The sequence below is a fragment of the Musa acuminata genome, chromosome BXJ2-9, assembly GCF_036884655.1.
Source record: "Musa acuminata AAA Group cultivar baxijiao chromosome BXJ2-9, Cavendish_Baxijiao_AAA, whole genome shotgun sequence".
NCBI lineage: Eukaryota > Viridiplantae > Streptophyta > Magnoliopsida > Zingiberales > Musaceae > Musa > Musa acuminata.
Window position 1 is genome coordinate 42,584,432 of NC_088346.1, and position 21,867 is coordinate 42,606,298.

A 21,867-nucleotide genomic window follows, 5' to 3' on the forward strand; every position below is an offset into this window, starting at 1 on the left:
ATCCATTACAACAAAAGTGTACAGAACTGGACATTGCAATCTTACACAAAACCTAAAAATGATAGGGACAGTGAACTGGACACAAAACTTAGGAATGCAGCAGCACAACCCAATCTACTTAAAGCACATAACATTGATGATACAATCACATATGCCTTTTTATTTAGACCAAGTGTACAAATAAGGTAAATTGCAATCCAAAAAAATAATCGGAGCTTCCCAATATAATTTCTCCCTCGATGTACTCCTTGGCCAACTCGGAATTACTCTATTTGGAATTACTCTATTTGCTCCTTTACATATAGGTGGACCAATTCGATTAAAGAATCAATATCCTACACCTAAAACAAAGAATGCTTGTCAAGAGAAATTAATCGTTGAACCAACAAAAGTATATAACCTACAAAGATGAAATCGTTAGAAGATAAAATCATTAGAATATAAGGAGAAATTTATTGTAGAAGTCGCATGTACAATCTAACGTTACCTCTCAGGGTTATATTGATGAGGATATAAAGTGAAGTAACCTTTGTATATGAATAAATACTAGTAGGCCTATGTAGCGGAATTAAATAAAATCACAATCAAATATAACACCAAGATATACATGGAAAACCCCTCCAGTGTGAAGGGTAAAAACCACGGGGTAAACTAGAGATAATTCACTATGAGAATAATGAATATACAAATCTTAATCTCTTGCCCTAAACCCTAGCAACAATCACAAGAGAATAATTGAGATATAAGGATCACGTCACTATCTACGATATCTAAAACCTCCCCAAGTAATCACAACAAGAGTCTACTATAGATTTGATCTAACTTGAGATGAGAACACTGCTAGATGATTGAAAATAGTCTCTCTACGTTATCCTTATTTTCTTCTCTTTCTTTCTCTTGTTTTTCTGCCTTTTTCTTCTCCTCTTTGCTACTACGAAGATCACCACATTGCTGCCCAAAAAGCGTAGCTACCTTCCTTGTCAAAACGCAGCCACCATACCTCTCTTATATTGATCTAGGGTTAGGTTAAGAGGGGGTGTGGGCTGATAAAGCCCACCATGGGCTGAACCCACTTTGGGCTATCAACCCAACAATCTCCCCCTTCAGCCCATAAGAGAGGTTATCCCATGACTCCTCAATATGAAGCCATGTCGACTAGTTGTCGGTATATCTCCTGTCTTTCTTTTGGTAAAGTTTTTGTCAATATGTCTGCTCCGTTGTCATCTGTGTGAATTTTCTAAAGCTGCAACTGCTTCTCTTCAAATACATTTCGAATCCAGTGGTATCTGACATTTATATGCTTTGACTTGGAATGAAATATTGGGTTCTTACATAAATAGATGAGACTCTGGTTGTCACAATGCATCACATAATTTTCCTATTTCAGCCTCAATTCTTATAAGAATTCTTTCATCCATAACATTTCTTTACATACCTTTGTAGCAGCAATATATTCTGCTTCTGTGGTGGAGAGAGCAATACACCTTTGCAATCTGGATTGTCATGATACAGCTCCCCCTGCAAAAGTAAGTACATAACCTGAAGTAGACTTCCTCGTATCTATATCTCTGAAGTAGACTTCCTCGTATCTATATCTCTTACCATATTTGTATTTGTGTAACCTGTCAACACATGTGATCCACCTCCAAAGCTTAAACAAACCTTAGAGCTCCCTCTAAGTTATCTAAAAATCCACTTCGCTGCTGCCCAATGCTCTTTGCCTGGATTTGCAAAAAATCTACTAGTAACACCAATTGCATATGTGATGTCTGGCCTCGTACATACCATTGCATACATTAAACTTCAAACTGCTGAAGCATAAGGAACCTTTTGTATTTTCTCCTTCTCCTCATCACTTGACGGACTCTGTTCTAAGCACAACTTAAAGTGACCTGCAAGAGGAGAACCAACTGGTTTTGCATTACTCATACTGAATCTTTCCAATACCTTCTCGATGTATTTCTCCTGTGACAACCAAATCTTCTTATTTTTTCTGTCACGGGAAATCTGCATACCTAGTATTTGCTTTGCTGGCCCCATGTCCTTCATTGCAAAAGACTCACTCAGCTCCTTCAATTTGTCAATTTTAGACATATTTTTCCCAAGAATAAGCATGTCATCAACATAAAGTAAGAGAATAATAAAATTCTCACCAAACCATTTGATGTACACACAATGATCTAAAGTCGTTCTTTTGTATTCATTTTCTATCATAAATGAATCAAACTTTCTATACCACTATCTTGGAGCTTGCTTTAGCCCATACAAGCTCTTCTTCAATTTGCACATCTAACTGCTCAACCTCCAAATCCTGGCTAGCAGCAATACCAAGAGCAATACGAATAGAAGACATTTTAACAAAAGAAGAAATAATCTCTTCAAAGTCAATACCTTTCTTTTGACCAAAGCCTTTCACAACCAATCTAGCTTTGTACTTTGGTTGAGAACAATATTCTTGAGTTTTCAACCTGAAAACCCACTTGTTCTTCAAGGCCTTCATTCCATTTGGTAGTAACACCAAATCATAAGTGTGGTTTTTCTTAAGAGCATTCATCTCTTCCTAGCAACTAACCACTTATCTTTTTGCTCACTTTTAACTGCTTCTTGATAATTCTATAGTTCACCTGCATTAGTAAGCATCACATGCTAATTTGTAGAGTATCTTCTGGAAGATTAACGTTGTCTAAAAGATCTTCTCAACAGAGGTTCTGCAGGAAGTTGCTCTCCAACTTCTTCTTGCTCAACATGTCCTGCAGGTAGATCAATATCAGACTCTACACTATCTTCTTGCACATCTCCCCCATCACCCTGATATACTGGAGGAGAAATTGGGTCACAATCTGCTAATCCTTCTACATAAGTATTGGCTAGTGCCTTCTTCTTCAAATCTTTAAAAGTTTGATCCTCAAAGAAGACTACGTCTCTACTTCTAAACACCTTCTGCTTTTCTGGATCCCAAAGCCTGTAACCAAAATAATCATGTGAGTAGCCAAGAAAAATACATTCTTTAGACTTACCATCTAGCTTAGACCTCTCATTGTCTGGAATATGTGCAAATGCATAACAACCAAACACTCTCAAATGCCTATAGGAAACATCTTTTCCTAACCATACATGCTCTGCAACATCACCATCTAGGGCTGTACATGGTGATAAGTTGATCACATCAACTGCAGTCCTCAAAGCCTTATCCCAAAACCTTTTAGGTAGCTTGGCCTGTAAAAGCATATATCTGATCTTTTCCATGATGGTGCGGCTCATCATTTCTGCAATTGTATTATGCTGAGGTGTACCAGGAACTATCATCTCATGTTGGATTCCATGTGACCTGTAATAATTATTAAATAATCCTGTATACTTACCACCATTATTTGATCTTATGCATTTCAATTGCCTTTTTGTCTCTCTTTCAACCCTAGCATGAAACTCTTTGAAGACAATAATAACCTGATTTTTGGTCTTCAAAGCATAGGCCCAAACTTTCTTGGAAAAATCATCTATAAAAGTGATAAAATAAAGTGCACCACTTATACCAAGAACATCAACAGATCCACCAGGAGTTTTTGTTCTCAAAGGATCACATACATCTGTATAAACATGGTCTAAGACATGCATTTTTCTAGACAAAGCAGGACTAGCAAATGAAACTCTATGTTGTTTACATGCCAAACAATCAATACAAGAGTTCATATATATACCTATGAGGTTTGGCAATACCTCTCTCTTGGAAAGAGCTTGCAGCCCATTCTCGCTCATATGTCCCAGTCGCCTATGCCTCAACTCTATGCTGAAGTCTTTTTCTATAGCATTTAATTGCTCACCATAAACTTTAGCCTGCAACCTGTATAAAGTGTGATATTTCTTTCCATTAGCTATAACAAGAGAACCCTTACTGACCTTCCATTGCCCTTTGTGAAATATGCTATTATAGTCTTCATCATCTAGCCTTCCAATTAAAATTAAATTCAGCCTCAAGTCAACCACATGTCTCACATCCTTAAGCACCAACTTGTAGCCAAGGTTGGTCTTTAAATGGATATCACCCATGCCTATGATGTTTGTTGTGCCATAGTTTCCCATCTTGACAACACCAAAATTTCCAGACCTGTATGTAGCAAAAAACTCCCTCCGTGGTGTAGTATGATAAGAACCACCTGTGTCAATCACCCACTCAAGATCCTGACATGCACAAGAAAAAATATCATCAGAATGAGACAAAAATATCACCACCCTACACTATAGTTGTGATATTATCTTTTGACTCTATAAACTCCACTTCTTTTCCCTTTTTCTTGCTCTTCTCAGGTTACTTGTATTGGTTCTTGTAATGTCCTTTCTCACCACAATTATAGCAAACAATATTTTTTCTTGATCTTGACTTACTCCTACTCATGCGTGAACTGCTTCTAGATTTTGATCTTCCTATGTTCTCTAAGATAAGTGTCTGTGAATCATTCTGAGATGTTGCTAGACTCTTTTTTCTCAACTCCACATTCAACAAACTGTTTGTTACTTGACTCATAGTGATAACACCATCTGATGCAGAATTACTGAGGGAAACCACTAGTGTCTCCCAACTTTCTAGTAATGAACTGAGAAGTAACAATGCCTGCAACTCATCATTAAGAGACATTTTTATAGAGGATAACTGGTTAGTAATACTTTGCATTTTATTCAAATGCTCAGCAATAGAAGCACCCTCTCTATATTTTAGGCTCACAAGTTTTTTGATCAAAAAAGTTTTGTTGCCAACTATTTTTATTTTTCTTTCATAGAGACTTTCTAACTTTTTCCAAAGAGAATATGTAGAAATTTCAGTAGAAACATGGTGAAAGACACTATCATCAAGCCACTGTCGAATAAACCCAATTGTTTTTCGATCTAACCTCTTCCACTCATCATCTGTCTTAGTTGTGGGTTTTGCACTATCCCCATGCAAAGGTCCATGCAAATATTTGCAATACAAGAGATCTTCCATTCTTGGTTTCTATATCATCCAATTGTTTCCATTTAAACTAATCATGCAAGAAACATTACTGGCCTCCATGTTCAAATACAAAAATTAAATCACCAAAACCCTTGCTCTGATACTAATTGATGAGGATATAAAGCGGAATAACCTTTGTATATTAACAAATGCTAGCAGGTCATGATATGCAACGAAATTAAATGAAATCACAATCAAATAGAACACCAAGATATACGTGGAAAATTCCTCTAATGTGAAGGGTAAAAACCATGGGGCAAACTAAAGATAATCCACTATGAGATTAATGAATATACAAATCTCAATCTCTTTCCCTAAACCCTAGTAACAATCACAAGAGAATAACTAGGATATAAGGATCACATCACTGTCTATGATATCTAAAACCTCCCAAAGTAATCACAGCAAGAGTCTACTATAGATTTGATCTAACCTGAGATGAGAACGATGAGAACAATACTAGATGATTGAGAACAGTCTCTCTGCGTTGTCCTTGTTTTCTTCCCTTTCTTTCTTTTGTTTTTCCGCCTTTTTCTTCTCCTCTTTACTGCTGCGAAGATCACCACGTTGCTGCCCTTTTCTGTTAAAAAACATAGCTACCTTTCTTACCAAAGCGCAGCCACCACACTCCCCTTATATTAATCTAGGGTTAGGTTAAGAGGGGGTGTGGGCTGTGGGCTGATAAAGCTCACCATGGGCTGAACCCACTTTGGGCTATCAGCCCAACATATGCTCCATTCAAGAATTTCTCATCATAAATCACATACCATAATAGCATAATCCATACATATTCAAACTTAAGCTAGAACTCTAATTTGATATTAATATTCATAATATTGCTAAAACTCTGACCTGATATTGAGATGTTGTAGAGAAGCACATGTTGATTGTGAAGAGCTTTACTACAAACCCTGCGTGACTGATTTAGGGTTAAAAAAAAAAAAAAGAGTGAGACGCGGGGCCACCCTAGGTCAAGCGCTCTTTTTTCTACCATTAAATTAACTGATTAAATGATCATTTTATTACTCGTAAAATACTAATTAAATATCTGATATCAGATACAATGTCTTCCATCAGTGCAATAGATAATATTATAAAAAAATAAAATAAATTATTTTAATTTCATAATTATAAAGCATAACTATAAAGAGACTAATATAACTTTTAAAAGTACAAACAGTAAGATGTTATAAGGGTTCAAATATAAGAGATAATCTAATAATTAGTGCTTAAGAAAAGGATTAAATAATAAAAATAAAGATTGTTGATTACTTTGAAAAAACTTTTCATTTGATAATTTTTTTAATGATCTAAATATCCTTTGTCACCTCGGTGGGTATTGTCAATCGTCACCCCCTACCTCGATGTGATCACCTTTATCTCGTCGCTCCCCTATCTCACATTTATCTTTTCCCCCACTTTCAACCCCCTATACCTCTATATTGCCCTTTATGTTCTCGTCACTCGACTCAACTCTATTCTTTCGGAGGAAGAAGTTTCGTCCCTTTCCCTCTTATGAAGGCTTCATATTCCTTCCAAAGTGTGTCACTAGGAATAGAGATGAACAGGTTATGGGCAAGGAAGAGAATACCACTTATCTTAGGGGTTGAGTTTGGTGGCAAAGACACATAGGAGAGGGCAAGAGGAAGGGTGTTGAGTAGATCGATGAGGTCACATAGGCAACCACAATAGAGGCAGAGGCAATGGTTGATAAAGAAAGAGATGGCAAGACACATATAGGGCATTAGAGGAAAAAAGAGCACCATATAAAAAATAATAAAAATTAAGAATACCTTTCGAAAATTCCAAAAGAGTGGTATATAAAGTATCATAGCAAAAGGGGATATATAGGTTATTAGAGCAAAAAAGGGGCATATATGGTATTAGAGTAAAAAAGGGGTAAATAAAAAAAATAAAAATTAAGGGCACCTTTCAAAAAATCTCAAAAAAAAAAAAGGTGCCAAATAAAGATAGCACTATCTTTAAAAAAATATATAACTATATTATTTATTTGATTGGGCCAACACAATTTTGTCCCTTCAAGATGGATCTAAAAGGCACGTTAATAAATAAAGAGTGTCTCTAGCACTTATAAGATATTGACTCTCTTATTTCTCAAATAAAATGAGATTAAATATGCTTATCAATTAAAATTTTTATATGATTTATAATTATGTTTAGTTTCACATTATTTGAGGAGCAAAAATATTAAGATATTGTAAGCATTGGAGTCACCCTCTTTCCTAATATATACTTTTTGAGGCTCACTACTAAATCCTAAACCCTGAATGGATCAAATAATATGGATTTATCCAAATGCATAATTCATCTTGAACTCTTGTGCCTCCTCTCTTCTAATTCAAATAGATTTTCTAATTATTATTAAGGATATTATAAGAGGATCAATCTTGATCACCAAGGTTATAAAAATATAATCTTACAAGTATATTCACTTTATATAACCTATGGTTGTTAAGTCTATTTATTTGATATTGATCTCTTATGGTTAAAAATATATATATTTTTTGGTTAAAAATATATTTGAACATGGTTGCTAGTTTGTAAAGATATATACGAGTATGGGTATCGATGAGGATGGAGGATATATTTTATTACTCATATGGTTATGTGATGATGATGGGTTCCCACTCTTTCTCATACTCATCTTTATCTCGTTTATATTATTATATTATATATAATATATATTAATAATAATATAAATAAAAAATATTTGATTATTGAATCCAATACCTATAATTCAAACATTTCAACATTAACCACAAAATCAATTATATATATATATATAAATAATTGTTTTTAATATATTTAAATTTTATAAAAAAATAATAGAAAAATAAAATAATATATTTCATCAAAAATTAAGATTTATTATGTGATGAAATGTATGTACGGTATGAACTTTAATTTGAGTAAAAATACTTTAATTTTTATCTATTTAATATTAGTTCTTAATTTTTTGCTTATATAATTAATTAATATTTAAGAGCAAATTGGAAACGTCTAACATCCTTTGAAGAGGATAAAGATTATTATAAGATAATTAATAGATATTTTAGTTTAAATAGAATTATTTACTTTTAAGATTTTATTACCAGATACTTTATATGTTTTCTTATTTATATATGATCCGTACGTGAGCATGAAAATTAAAAAGCAGAATTAATGAAAAAATTATTAACTTATGGATTTACTTGGATATATTTATATTTATTTATTTATGGTTATATTTGGAAATATTTATATTTGAATATTATTGTGACATATGAACTTTGTGAATATTATTATTATTATTATTATTATTATTATTTATAATTTTTATTAATAATAATAATATTTTTATTTTCTAAACTAAAATGGCAAATGTGTGAGTTCTTTACCTTATGAAAATTTTTGTCACTACTTCTATTTTATCTAAACGAGGAATAAGATGAAGATAGAAGATAAAAGATAAAAGTAACGGAAGAAGCATTCCCCTCACCTCCTCCAATTCTATTGACATCCATACTCCAATTCATTTCATCACAGTACTGAAGTTGTGATACGGGTTAAAGAAATGAAGTCGTACTGTGCTTTATTTCACCTTGGAAAACTGGATGATTGTTCTTAGCCAACGCTTCTGAGCCCTCCTTGCTCGGTTTCAGCAGCCTTGGTTACGTCGCCAAGAAACACAAGACGACCTGTGGAAATTTCAATCCATTTGAAGTATGTTGATCATGGATAAAAATCCATCTACATTCATTAGTTCTTTATTCATATGGCTTCTTTTCAAGGGCACTATAGGCATTCTACTCTCAAAAGCCCAATGAATCTGACTGTAACTTTGAAGAACTTATACTAAAATATAATTTAATTATTTACTGATTTCTAAATAAAAGCTTTAATATTATGTTTTACATTATATCAGAATTTTGGTCAAAGACCTTAGGATCTATCGGTTCTCAAGTTTTGAGTCAAATAAGATTTTATTCAGCATTTTGACTTGTGCAGCAATTAAATAAATAAATTAAATTGTTGCATTTTTATCAAGGCCCTAAAACTATTAACTGTTCAACATGTAGTTTCGATCTGGGGTATTAAAATTCACCCAAGCTTTCACTGTGACCGGTTGCTTTCAAATTGATCTATTGACAAATATTTGGGTTCTCACTAGAAGCCAAAGTCCTATACTACAAAATGCAAGATAACTAATTGTAACTCAATAAGCATGCCCCTTCCTCATTGGGTCATCAGTTCTCTACTATCTTTTTCTGAATTAGTATACTTGAAGGCTAAAGATGACTGGAAAGCTTTCAAACTTTGAAAAGCAAAAAATTAAGGAAAGAGAAATACCATCTGCACGGAGAGCAACTTCCCTTATGCGCCTAACAAGTCCAGAAATTGGGTCACTGAAAACTTTAGTCTCCAGGTTGCCCTCGAAATACAAAATCGCCCTGTAATAAAGGAAGTAGCAAGTGTTTACCATTGACACTCATATATTTTTCCTTTGAAAAATATAAAATGCAAGAACATACAATCAATTTAATTAGACACATCTCACATCACAATTAACAATTCTCAATCACATAGATGATTGTCATTCACAAAATTACTTAATATATGTATATATATATATATATATATATATATATATAATTAAGAAATTTGTTAACATCATGGCAAATCAATACTCAATATGTCTAAAGGTCATGTTAATGGTATAAACATCGTCCATATAAGTTAACATAGATGTAGGATGTGCACACATTCAAGTGGTCCCATTTCCAAGTATGAACTTTGGACGAGAAAAAGCATATATCCTTTTGATTTGTTTACTCAATAGCACAAATTCCGTGGAACTCCTCATGATGATGAACTTACCGTAGTTCATTTAAGTTGATGAACTTGCTTTCATGAACAAATAGCTTAGCAATCTATATGTGGTCCTTTAGGATTTCAAGAAGTTCCTTGACATATAGGCAGACTACCTCACTGAAGCTGATGGCTCAATAGAACAGAATTTGCTCAAGAATCAGACAATATATTTCTAGTAAATAAGTTCTTAATCTATATTTTTTGCAGAATCAGAATCCAACGGTTCCTACATAAAGCAACTTAGGTTGTTGGCATATGATTCTTTAGTAAATTTAGATGAGAACATATCTGAACATTCGTTTGCTTCAGCTAAATAGTAATCAATATAATTAAATAATTAGTAGATTGAGATATCAAAGAAACCTCTGGTAGCAACAAAGAAAGGAACATATTCATTAGTTAGGCTCATTCATATATGATTTCCAGGATGAACTTGTGACACTGGTATAACGACATACCTCTCGACCACATTTAATGTGCTTATCGCACAGAATGACTAAAAAAACCAAAGAAACTTCAATGATTCATCACCCTTGTAAACATCATCTACAACTGTTTACATGTGAAAGGCTTAGAACATTTGGCATTTTTCGGTCCGAACTTCCTGAGTTAGCATTAATCGCCTAATTATGAATAGAATAAATTCACCTAAATCAAGATCATAAGTTCACCAACTGTGAATAGAATAAGTTCTCAATAATTGCATGATTATGGGATCATGATGTGAGAACCAAGTTAACAAAGGCATACAAGAAACTTGGGTCAGCAGTATTGCAGATAAAATCAATTGATTCAATTGCAAAGCCATATAGAACGAATGACATTATCGACATCGTTCTCAGCTATATTATCAGACAACTTACCCAGGCTTGACGTGCTTAAGGGCGAGGCCGCTGAGCCGATCAGAGTACACACAAACCCTGTGTCACTGCACGGCGCACAGCTCGGCGTACTCTCTCGGCTCCTCATTCTCAAGGGGCCGGCGATTGTTCCGGATCCCTCCGGTACCCAGCGAGAAGAGCACCACGGCGCGCCCGCTCCTCAGATATTTTTGCACCGGTTGCTGCCCCACCTTCCCGACAACGACCGCCTTCGGGACAGACAGATCTCCCGATCAAAACAAAGCCCGTCGGTTATCAATAGGGTTCGCCGTGAAATTTTACCTTGTAAACACCTTGGTCGAGGCCGCTTTCGAGGGGGCGTTGGAAGGGGGCACGCCGCTGGGGAGCCTCGGAGGCAGCTGTGGCATCAGCGGCGCCGGATGAGGGGGAAGGGGGAGTGGTCTCTTCCGAGCGAGGGGTGCCACCTTCGGACGTGGAGTCAGACTCGTCGGGGGAGGAGAAGCGGGAGGCAGAGGGGAGAAGGATCTGGCGGCAGAGTGGAGGACCGCGACAGATTAGGCGCTTGGAGAGGGAGGCAAAGGCGGAGAAGGAAGAGGAGGAAGCAGCCATCTGAGGGTGGTGTGAGCTGCCCTCTTCTTCTTGTGGTGCGATAAACCCTACAGCTTGAAATGGGGGTGACGGCTGGGGTTTTGGGCGCGGCGCAGCAAACGCGCTCGAGAACCGGGAAACGTTAGGGTCCGAGTCAACCCATGCAAATTAGCATGCCTGCCATTTTTGGGTTTTTTAATTCATTAATTAGAAAATGAGTAAATAATTTTGTTTATTTTTTTAATTTCTCAATATTTCAATGCATATTGGCCTCCAATTCTCGGTATTTAAGAAGAAAACTATATTGGTATTTATTTTATAGAAGATTCTATACTATCTTAAAGAGGATTGATTGATGCATGTTAATATAAGTCGATCCAATTCATAAAAACAACCTTTTATAGGTCCAACTCAAGTCACGGTAAAGCATATGATATTGCATCCATCATAAGATACAGAATATATGACAAATTGATGTCATGAATACTTCTTAAACACACACACAAACACACACACACATACATATATACATACATACATATATATACATACATACATACATACATACATATATAAATATATATATATATATATATATATATATATATATATTTATTTATTTATTTATATTTATTTATATTTATATTTATATTAGAGTTGATGCTTAACACAGTTGATCTTTTATTGTTGGCTATTGGAAGGACCAGTTCACTTGCAGGTGGCAACGAGGACTTTCCTCGGCGGCAGCGAAGGCCGCCTCCCATGGAGCAAGGCCAGATTATCCAAGAAGAGCACGTCCCCTTCCTCCCACTTGAACTGCACGCTCTCCTCCTCGATGATCTCGCCGCACCTCTTCACGACGTGTTCGGGTATCTCCGACCCGTCCGCCATGGTCGCCGAGCTGGTCTCCTTGCCATGCATGCCGACGACGGTGTTGAACCACATGCGCCTTGCCTTCCTCCCCGGGAAGACCCGAGTCAAGGGCCGCGGCCCCAAGATGGTCGTCGCCCCGCCGTTTGGGAGCCACTCGATGTTCATTCCCAGTGCCCTGGCCCTGCACCGTTGACTCCATTCATTAGAACTACATGCTTCTGCTGTGGAGGACGAGATGGATGATGGTACCTTCGCTCTGCTTCGACCGGATCGGATGTGCCGAAGGCCTCCTCCCATCCTCTTCCCCTCATGGAGGTGGTGTCGTTCTTGCTGACGGCAGTGAAGGTGTATCGCAGTCCCTTCTCCTCCATCTCCCTCACGTTGTCGGGGTACTCCTCAAGCATTCTCTCCGTGACTCGAAAGCTCGGCACGAAGGGCGTCTCACCGCCCTCCGGCGGCGGCACTTGGCAGAAAAGGATCACCTTGGTGGGGAATTCGTTGATCTGACCATCACATATCAGTAAAAGGTACATATATCTGATCACTTCATCGATCGAACAAGGAAGCATGGGGCTTCGAGCTCACCAGAACCATCTCATGGTGGTAGTATATGAATTCGGACAGGGGTCCTTCGTTGGCGGTCCACACGCGCTTGTGGATGTGAGTCCTTGGCGCAGGGCCGACATAGCGAATGTCGTCCCACCCGAAGGCATCGACGATCTCGTTGAAGCCCTCGGCGTCGCGCACGTCGAATCCCCTGAAGAGGACGGCGCTGTGCTGCAGCAGCTTCTCCTCGAACCACTCCTTGTTGGCCTTGAGCGTTGCCACCAGTGAGCATAGGCCTCGCTTTTGGGCTTCGGCTGGGCGGAGCACCAGCGGCATCTGCTCTCCGTCAACGAGCTTTTGGCCCTTGCATTCGCCCACCTCAAACTCGTTGTTCACCACCTCCATTACTGCTTTGGGACTCTCTCTCTCTCTCTCTCTCTCGCTCTCGTTTGTGTGTGAAGAGAGGATCGTGGCCTGATAAAGGAGAAGCCACGCTAGTTAGACATTAGATCCATTAGAACAGACAAGAACATTTTTTAGTGTAGAAAGTGCCAGAAACTGTTGGAAGGCAACGATGAATCCTATAGAGAACGTAGTATGCCAAATGTGTTGAGCTTTGGAAGCCATGTACAGATTACAAGAAGCTTTGGAGACTTGGTAATGAGTGATTTTGGCTTGTACTTGTCGAGAGGAAATCCTTCAACGACAACCATAATTAAGGTCACGTATTTCTCCATTCATAGAAAGAAAAAATGAGTTATATAGCAGAGCCCAGACACTAACCATGCAGCCGTTTCACATAGGCTCAAAGCTCCCTGCAACGAACTGTCGAGAGTCAGCACTAACTTAGCTAGAGTGTTTCATCCCAAGTAGCTGCTCATGGCCATTAATCAATCTACATTTTGTGTACTCGTCCAGTAAGTTTCTACATATGAATCTCTCAGCTTTTCATATATACTAATGCAAGCGCAAGAAGTCCTGATTCATCATTTCACTTGTTCAAGTACATTTAGATAAATCTCAATGTCACTGTCGAACAAGTTCAAAATATCAAATGACGTCTCATAACATGTTTCATGAAGCAAATGTTGCCAGTGTCACCCAACATAGAACAATAACTTCAGATGAAACTTGGACAAACAGGTCCTTTTGATATGCCAAGGCGAACTTCCATCCCGTGATGCATGTCCAGTGGCTTGAATGTTTCCGAGTCCTGTGGCACTGCAAATCCGAAAAGAGAAAAAAATATTAGACAACAACACAGCATGTAAATTCAAAAACAATAATGGAAAAAGAAAAAAGAAAAAAAAAATTATAAACTGTGACAGACTCATTTAAGTAAAGCATCATAATAACCATAACCAGTTCTTCTAGTTGTACTGGAAGATAGCACTACCAGTAAGTTGGTCAAAAAGCCACACTTCACTCAACACTCTAAATCTAAGGCTCACGAGAATTGCCAACAATCTGCTAACCCATTTGTCCAAAACTACAAGCAGCAAATTAGATGAAAATTATGCATTGCCCTGCCATATATGAAGGTACATAAGAGCCATTGATACTTGGAAATCCATATTGATAATGATCTCAGACTCATTACATAGGGTCCTCTTTCCTGAGAAAGCAGGGTGCATTGTGCATACATGTGTCAGCATGCTTAGCTCTTCACCATGGACTATAATTGTCACATGCTAAATGAAAACATAGAACAATCCTAAATGAAGATATTGATTTATCAGCAGAAATAGTGAGGAGCAAACTAGGATAGTCAACAAAATATCATAAAATTCCACAATTGTGATACAAAGATAGCATTATATCCCTTACAAAAACAATATGCAAGGAATGCTAGACATATGCAAAAACTTCTCAGAGACTAAATTTGAGAAATTGAAAGAGATAAAACTTGTAAAAGAAGAAAAAACACATACAGTTAAGGTAATCTTCAAAAGCAAAATCATCCAAGCCACCAGTGAGAGCCTCAAATCCTAGCATGGAAGAGGGCAATGCTCCAGGAGGTCTTTGGAATCTGCAAATGATAATGCAATCCTATTAGGAACATAAAGAGTTATACTAGATAAAAGAAGTCACATTAGTATCTCAGATATTACATGCTAGGTCAGCCTCACATATCAGAAATTAATACTCATCAGATTCTTACCCCATTGATCTTAAACACATTGTTCAGTCATTTCCTAACAAACAAAGATTGGACACTAAGAAATATAGGTGCACACTCTCAGAGTACCTCCAATGGCTTCTAGATGTTGACCAAATCATAAGCATTAGACAAGATATACACTTGGTTTTAGGTGTGAACTTGCAATTATTGCATTAAATATGTGATATCAGAACACCATTTATCTTTTCTTCACTTCTAAATTTCTTCCTAGCTCCTTGGTATTTCCAGCACTTTGTTATTGGCAAATAGCTTCTTGATAAAACCCTCATGTCATTTCTTAGCTTGACTTAGAATAAAAGTCCATACAAAAAATGCAAACCAAAATTTTCATATAAGATTTACCAATCCTATGTCTACCTCACAAATGGTCTAAACAGAAATTAATACTTCAAAAATAAATGTTTAAATTTTTTGCATATTTTAAAATTATGAACCACCTGAAGCTATTCAAGATGCTTGACAACTAAATACATGTTTAATCCAAATTCAGGTTGTCTTAAGATTTTTAAGCCTGAGTCCATGCTCCGACACAACCTGCCCAAATTTGGGAAAACTTATGGTTTGCATGGTCAAGTTACACCCCCTATATAAACTTAATATACTCTTTCATTGTATTTCAATCTTATGTGTAGGTCATCTATATTCAAATAAAGAATATTTATCCTTAAACCATTAAGGAGCTGCATCAGCGAAATGTGAAATATGCTGGTAGATAATGATATTACCTAAAGGCAACCCTAGACAACAAGGACCAGTTAATAGCCAATGCCAGATCTTACGTTCTCCCTGTTGACCCATATCATATATATAAGTTAATGGGGGAAACAACCTAACCCACTTACCAGATCTAAATGAGAGGCCGATATATATGAAAAGGTTTTTGAATATCACAAAAAAAAAAAGAAAAAAACAGATGTATGGGCCAAACAAGTATAAGACAACAAAGTAACCAACTACATCAGAATATGAACTTATCAGCCAGTCAACCACCTTCATACAAACACTTCAATATGCAAGAGGAAAGATTTGGGAAAGCTGAACTCAGTCAGAGAAGGAACTAGAGATGCTTGGACCTTCAAGGTAACCCACCCCAGATGGGCCTCTCTTCTTTGGTTCATATTTGTCATATATATAAAGATGAGACAAGCTCAGAGCATATTTCCACTCACTAAAACGTTCTGATTCAAATAAAAAATAGACGGAGAAACAATATTATACAAACTTTTTCACCTACAATTTCACCGCCATACAAACCCATCCCCATGCTTATGTTTCTGATCAGCCTTGCTACAACTATACGACGAAAACTTCAACCATAAATATGCGCTATTTTTCTCTCGATTCAGTACATTTCACTCGATCAAGTAAGACCCCCTTAGATAATATACAGCAGACCACCATTAGAAGCCTGAACAAGTGCAGGAGAAAGCATAGAATACAACTCGCTACTCTGAGCTTTTAATAACTAGATCAAATAGTCAGTACCAATATGACATTCATAATCAGTGGCTGTTGCGACATTGCACATCGTGACTGTGATTTTGCTGAGAAAATAATACATACCTGGAGAGAATTTGGGCATCGAGATCTCTCCTCAGATTGAAAGCCGTTCCGTAGGTAAGGTCCAACCCCATCCGCTTCTTCTCCTCCCAAATTTTACCCGTCTGGTCGAGATCAGACCCAAAGACACACCAACGACAACGAAATAAGGATTAGGGTTAGGGTCAGCATAAGGTTAAAGTTCGAGAAACCAGTAGAAACCCGGACGATCGGAAGCCAAAACAACGAAATCAAACGAAAACGGCAGAAGGATGGGATCGGGAAGGGTGGGTTACGGATTCGCGAAGGGATTGGAGGGGATGGGATCCGACAACGTCGCCCTTGACGGCGTGCAACCCGAAGCGGAGGGCGTCGTGGTTCGCCACCACCTCGTGCTCGATCACCGATTTCGACGACATCCTTGCCTTCTCCACTCTTTGCTTCGGCTCGCTCGCTTTCTCTCTCTCTCTCTCTCTCTCTCTCTCTCTCGCTTCGTTTTGGTTCTGCGGTCGACGGCGGCCCTATTAATCCTGCCTCGGCGTGGGTATACTTGATGGGCAAGAAAGAGCGCATCCCTGCGCTTTGAGATGAGTGCATTGCAGATGGGACTATGGACGGTGAGATTTGCGGGAGAGGAGCTGAGCCACTGAGCGCTTGGATCGCAGATATGACATGTTTCTTGGATTTCATATCGCTCATATAATATCACTTAAAAATCGTTAAAGAAGGGTTAACTCAGCGTTATAATGAAATAATAATTGACAAATGGGATGAACATTGCCATGGATAATGTCGCTATTATTTTGACCCATCACAATCATGAAGTCACTAAACAAACATGATAACAAAAGTTGGACGAATCTCAAACCAATAAGATTTAATTTGAGGAAATATACGTTATTTACCTATATTTTTACATAAGAGTTTTTAGATACTTAAAATCTTATTCTCTCTTATATTACAAACTAAAGAGTATGGATGTCAATAGAACAAAAGGAAGTAGGGGGAATGTTTCTTTCATTCGTCTCATCTTTTTTATCTTCCATTTTTATCTTATTCCTCGTTTAGATAAAACAGAGGTAATGATGAAAATTTTCATAGAGGCAAAGAACTCATGTATTCGTCATTTTATTTTAAAAAATAAATTTATTATTATTATTATTATTATTATTATTATTATTACTAAAAATTATAAATAATAATAATAATAATAATAATAATAATAATAATAATAATAATATTTACAAAGTTCACACGTCACAATAATATTCAAATATAAATATTTCCAAATATAACCACAAATAAATAAATACAAATATATCCAAGTAAATCCATAAGTTAATAATTTTTTCATTAATTCTGCTTTTTAATTTTCATGCTCACATACGGATCATATATAAATAAGAAAACATATAAAGTATCTAGTAATAAAATCTTAAAAGTAAATAATTCTATTTAAACTAAAATATCTATTAATTACCTTATAATAATCTTTATCCTCTTCAAAGGATGTTTCATGTTTCCAATTTGCTCTTAAATATTAATTAATTATATAAGCAAAAATTTAAGAACTAATATTAAATAAATAAAAATTAAAGTATTTTTACTCAAATTAAAGTTCATACAGTACATACATTTCATCACATAATAAATCTTAATTTTTTGATGAAATATATTATTTTATTTTTCCTATTATTTTTTATAAAATTTAAATATATTAAAAAATTATACATATATAATTAGTTTTGTGGTTAATGTTGAAATGTTTGAATTATAAGTATTGGATTCAATAATCAAATATATTTTTTATTTATATTATTATTAATAAATATATATTATATATAATATAATAATATAAACGAGATAAAGATGAGTATGAGAATGGGTGGAGACCCATCCTCATCACATACCCATATGAGTAATAAAAAATATCCTCCATCCTCATCGATACCATACTTACATATATCTTTACAAACGAACAACCATGTTGAAATATATTTTTAACTGAAAAAAAAAATCTTACATAAGGGATCAATATCAAATAAATGGACTTAACAACCATAGATTATATAAAGTGAATATACTTGTAAGGTTATATTTTTATAACATTGGTGATCAAGATTCATCTTCTTATAATATCCTTAATAATTATTATAAAATCTACTTGAATTAGTGACTCTAGCGCTCTTCAATTGATGCCCCCGTTAGGAAGAGTCAAGGCACGATAGTTCAAGATGAATTATGCATTTAGATAAATCCATATTATTTGATCCCTTCAGGGTTTAGGATTTAGTAGTGAGCCTCAAAAAACATAGAGGGTGACTCTAGTGCTTATAAGACCTTAATTTTTTTGCTTCTCAAATGTGAGACTAAACATAATTATAAACCATATGAAAATTTTAATTGATAAGCATATTTAGTCCCATTTTATTTGAGAAATAAATAAATTAATATCTTATAAGTGCTAGAGCTTCTCTTTATTTATTAACATGCCTTTTAGATCTATCTTGAAAGGATAAAATTGTATTGGCCAATCAAATAAATAATCTAGTTAGATTTTTTTTTTTTTTAAGATAGTGCTATCTTTATTAGGCACCCTTATTTTATTTTGAGATTTTTTGAAAGTTGCCCTTAATTTTTATTTTTTTTATTTACCTCTTTTTTACTATGATACCATATATGCCTCTTTTTTACTCTAATAACCTATATGCCCCATTTTGCTCTAATAGTCTATATACCATTCTTTTGGAATTTTTGAAAGGTATTCTTAATTTTTATTTTTTTATATGGTGCTCTTTTTTCTTTGATGCCCTATATGTCTTTTGTCATCTCTTCCTTCAAGTGGATATTATCAACCATTGCCTCTATCTCTATTGTGGTCACCTATGTGACCTCGTCGATCGACTCGACACCCTTCCTCTTGCCCTCTCCTCTATGTCCTTCCCACCAAACTCAACCCCTAAGATGAGTGGCATTCTCTTCCTTACCCATAACCCCTTCATCTCTATTCCTAGCGACATGCTTTGGAAGAAATATGAAGCCTTCGTAAGAGGGAAAGGGACGAAACTCCTTCCTTCGAAAGAATAGAGTTGAGTCGAGTGACGAGAATATAAAAAGAAGTATAGAGACGTAAGGGGTCGAGAGTGGAGGCAAAGATAAATATGAAATAGGGGAGTGACGAGATAAAGGTGATCACATCGGGTAGGAGTGACGATTGATAATACCCACCGAGGTGACAAAGGATACTTAGATCGTTAGAAAAAAAAAATCAAATGAAATTTTTTTTCAAAGTAATCAACAATCTTTTTTTATTATTTAATCCTTTTCTTAAACGTTAATTATAGATTATCTCTTATATTTGAACCCTTGTAACATCGTAGAGCTTGTACTCTTAAAAGTTATATTAGGCTCTCTATGATTATGAAATTAAAATAATTTATTTTATTTTTTTATAATATTATCTATTGCATCTGATATCACATACTTAATTAGTAATTTACGAATGACAAAATGATAATTTAATCAGTTAATTCAATGGTAGACTTAGGGTGGCCCCGCATCTGACTTTTTTTTTTTTTTTAACCCTAAATCAGTCACGTAGGGTTTGCAGTAAAAGCTCTTCACAAGTCAGAGTTTTAGCAGTATTGTGAATATTAATATCAAGTCACAGTTCTAGCTTAAGTTTGAATATGTATGGATGATGCTATTGTGGTATGTGATTTGTGATGAGAAATTCTTGGATGGAGCATAACCCTAACCCTGAGAGGTAATGTTAGATTGTACATGCGACTTCTACAACAAATTTCTCCAGTCATTCTAATGATTTTATCTTCTAACGATTTCATCTTTGTTGGTTCAACAATTAATTTATCTTGACAAACATCCTTGTTTTCGGTGTAACAGTAACAGTAGGATATTGATTCTTTAATCGAATTGGTCCACCTATATGTAAAGGAGCAAATAGAGTAATTCCAAATTTGCTGTGAAGAGTAAAAGTGCATGAAGTCGAGTTGGCCAAGGAGTACATCGAGGGAGAAATTATATTGGGAAGCTCCGATTATTTTTTTGGATTGCAATTTACCTTATTTGTACACTTGGTCTAAATAAAAAGGCATATGTGATTGTATCATCAATCAAGGAGCTTTTAAATGTAATGTGCTTTAAGTAGATTGGGTTGTGCTGCTGCATTCCTAAGTTTTGTGTCCAGTTCACTGTCCCTATCATTTTTAGGTTTTGTGTAAGATTGCAATGTCCAGTTCTGTACACTTTTGTTGCAATGGATATTCATCTATCATTGTTAGGTGTCAGTGTAAGATTGTAATGTTCATTCCTTAGTTTTGTGTCCAGTTTTGTATCCATCTTTAAATGAAGAAATGCAATGAATGGATCACTCATTAATGCTTGGGGATTTGGCCACTCACTGCTCTCCTTTTTGGCTTGTGGGATTTCAATGTCAGAAAGAGCCAGTTTTGCACCAGTCAACATTAGCATGCATACTACATGCTTGAGTAATTTGCTTCAGATGCTATATTCATTGGATGTGTACACTGATATAAGACTGCAGTGGTAGCATTCATTCTTCACTGTTTACACTTTACAATTTATGTATAAAAATATTTAAAACATACTCATATTAGATTATTGCTTTTAAAAATTTTCTTAATAACGTAGAATTCATTCTAATCATATCATAATATTTATCGTGTAATCGTTATTATTAAATATCATATTTAATAATAATGTAACCGTTCTCATTAAGATTCATAATTCATTATAATCAATTTCTTCATTTATTGTGTTTTAAATATTTTAATTTTTTAATTCTAAATATAACTATTATTATTAAATATTTAATATCATTAAATTTTTCATTATGGTCCGAACGTTATAAATTTGAATTAATTCTTCAACGTTATGAGTTGGTGATAATAAATGTTGAGAACATTTATATAAATAAGAATTTTGGTTCCTGGGCTCAATATTTTTTTGAAGTCAAAATGATTTTCTATATCATTTAAAGCGAGAGTTTTAAGCCGAGAAGTACCAAAGTTCAAGAAGAAATCACTGCAGAAATTCTTGACGATAATGGCTGAAGGTACACTATTTTATTTCCGGTCATAATAATTTAGAAACACAAGTTGGTATTAAAGATTTCTTACATTTGCCGATTAACCTCGATATGAAAGAGCTTTCATTTTTATGCCATGAAAATGATTTGATTTTGGTCTCTTTTTGAAACTTCTTGATATATTGAAAATTATGAGGATATAACATTTTCAATAATTTTAGATAATAAAATACTCGTATGCATATTTGATTATATCTAATCATGCTTATGAGTTAATTTTATATGTCTAAAATGTCTAGTGATCCATATAATCTTAATTAATTAAGAATTAACCATCATAATGTATATTAAGAATTAGCCATCCTTAATT

The 21,867-nt window shown here is 35.3% G+C and overlaps 2 protein-coding genes and 1 pseudogene across 2 annotated transcripts; all 3 read right to left on the minus strand.

Annotated features, from left to right (window-relative positions):
- Window positions 1-8,431: 8,431 nt before the first annotated feature.
- LOC135621975 (uncharacterized) lies at window positions 8,432-11,422 on the minus strand (annotated as a pseudogene).
- Window positions 11,423-11,946: 524 nt separating this feature from the next.
- On the minus strand, window positions 11,947-13,524 carry LOC135623468 (clavaminate synthase-like protein At3g21360). Its single transcript, XM_065126472.1, has 3 exons — window positions 12,748-13,524; window positions 12,412-12,665; window positions 11,947-12,343 (listed from the first exon to the last, which is right to left on the minus strand). Exons 1-3 carry the CDS (start codon window positions 13,111-13,113, stop codon window positions 11,998-12,000), a joined length of 966 nt encoding a protein of 321 aa, XP_064982544.1. The 5' UTR covers window positions 13,114-13,524; the 3' UTR covers window positions 11,947-11,997.
- Window positions 13,525-13,666: 142 nt separating this feature from the next.
- LOC135623469 (cyclin-B1-2-like) lies at window positions 13,667-16,953 on the minus strand. Its single transcript, XM_065126473.1, has 4 exons — window positions 16,726-16,953; window positions 16,454-16,554; window positions 14,640-14,737; window positions 13,667-13,929 (listed from the first exon to the last, which is right to left on the minus strand). Exons 1-4 carry the CDS (start codon window positions 16,846-16,848, stop codon window positions 13,829-13,831), a joined length of 423 nt encoding a protein of 140 aa, XP_064982545.1. The 5' UTR covers window positions 16,849-16,953; the 3' UTR covers window positions 13,667-13,828.
- Between the last annotated feature and the right edge of the window lie 4,914 nt (window positions 16,954-21,867).

Excerpts from the sequence above, each read along its gene's own strand:
- LOC135623469 (XM_065126473.1), bottom strand. The coding sequence starts at position 16,848 with ATGTCGTCGAAATCGGTGATCGAGCACGAGGTGGTGGCGAACCACGAC. Across the intron at positions 16,555-16,725 it reads TCCAATCCCTTCGCGAATCC|ACGGGTAAAATTTGGGAGGA; the intron begins GTAACCCACCCT and ends GATCTCGACCAG. Across the intron at positions 13,930-14,639 it reads TTTTGAAGATTACCTTAACT|TGCCACAGGACTCGGAAACA; the intron begins GTATGTGTTTTT and ends TCGGATTTGCAG.
- LOC135623468 (XM_065126472.1), bottom strand. The coding sequence starts at position 13,113 with ATGGAGGTGGTGAACAACGAGTTTGAGGTGGGCGAATGCAAGGGCCAA. Across the intron at positions 12,666-12,747 it reads ACCACCATGAGATGGTTCTG|ATCAACGAATTCCCCACCAA; the intron begins GTGAGCTCGAAG and ends TGTGATGGTCAG. Across the intron at positions 12,344-12,411 it reads CCGGTCGAAGCAGAGCGAAG|GGCCAGGGCACTGGGAATGA; the intron begins GTACCATCATCC and ends TCAACGGTGCAG.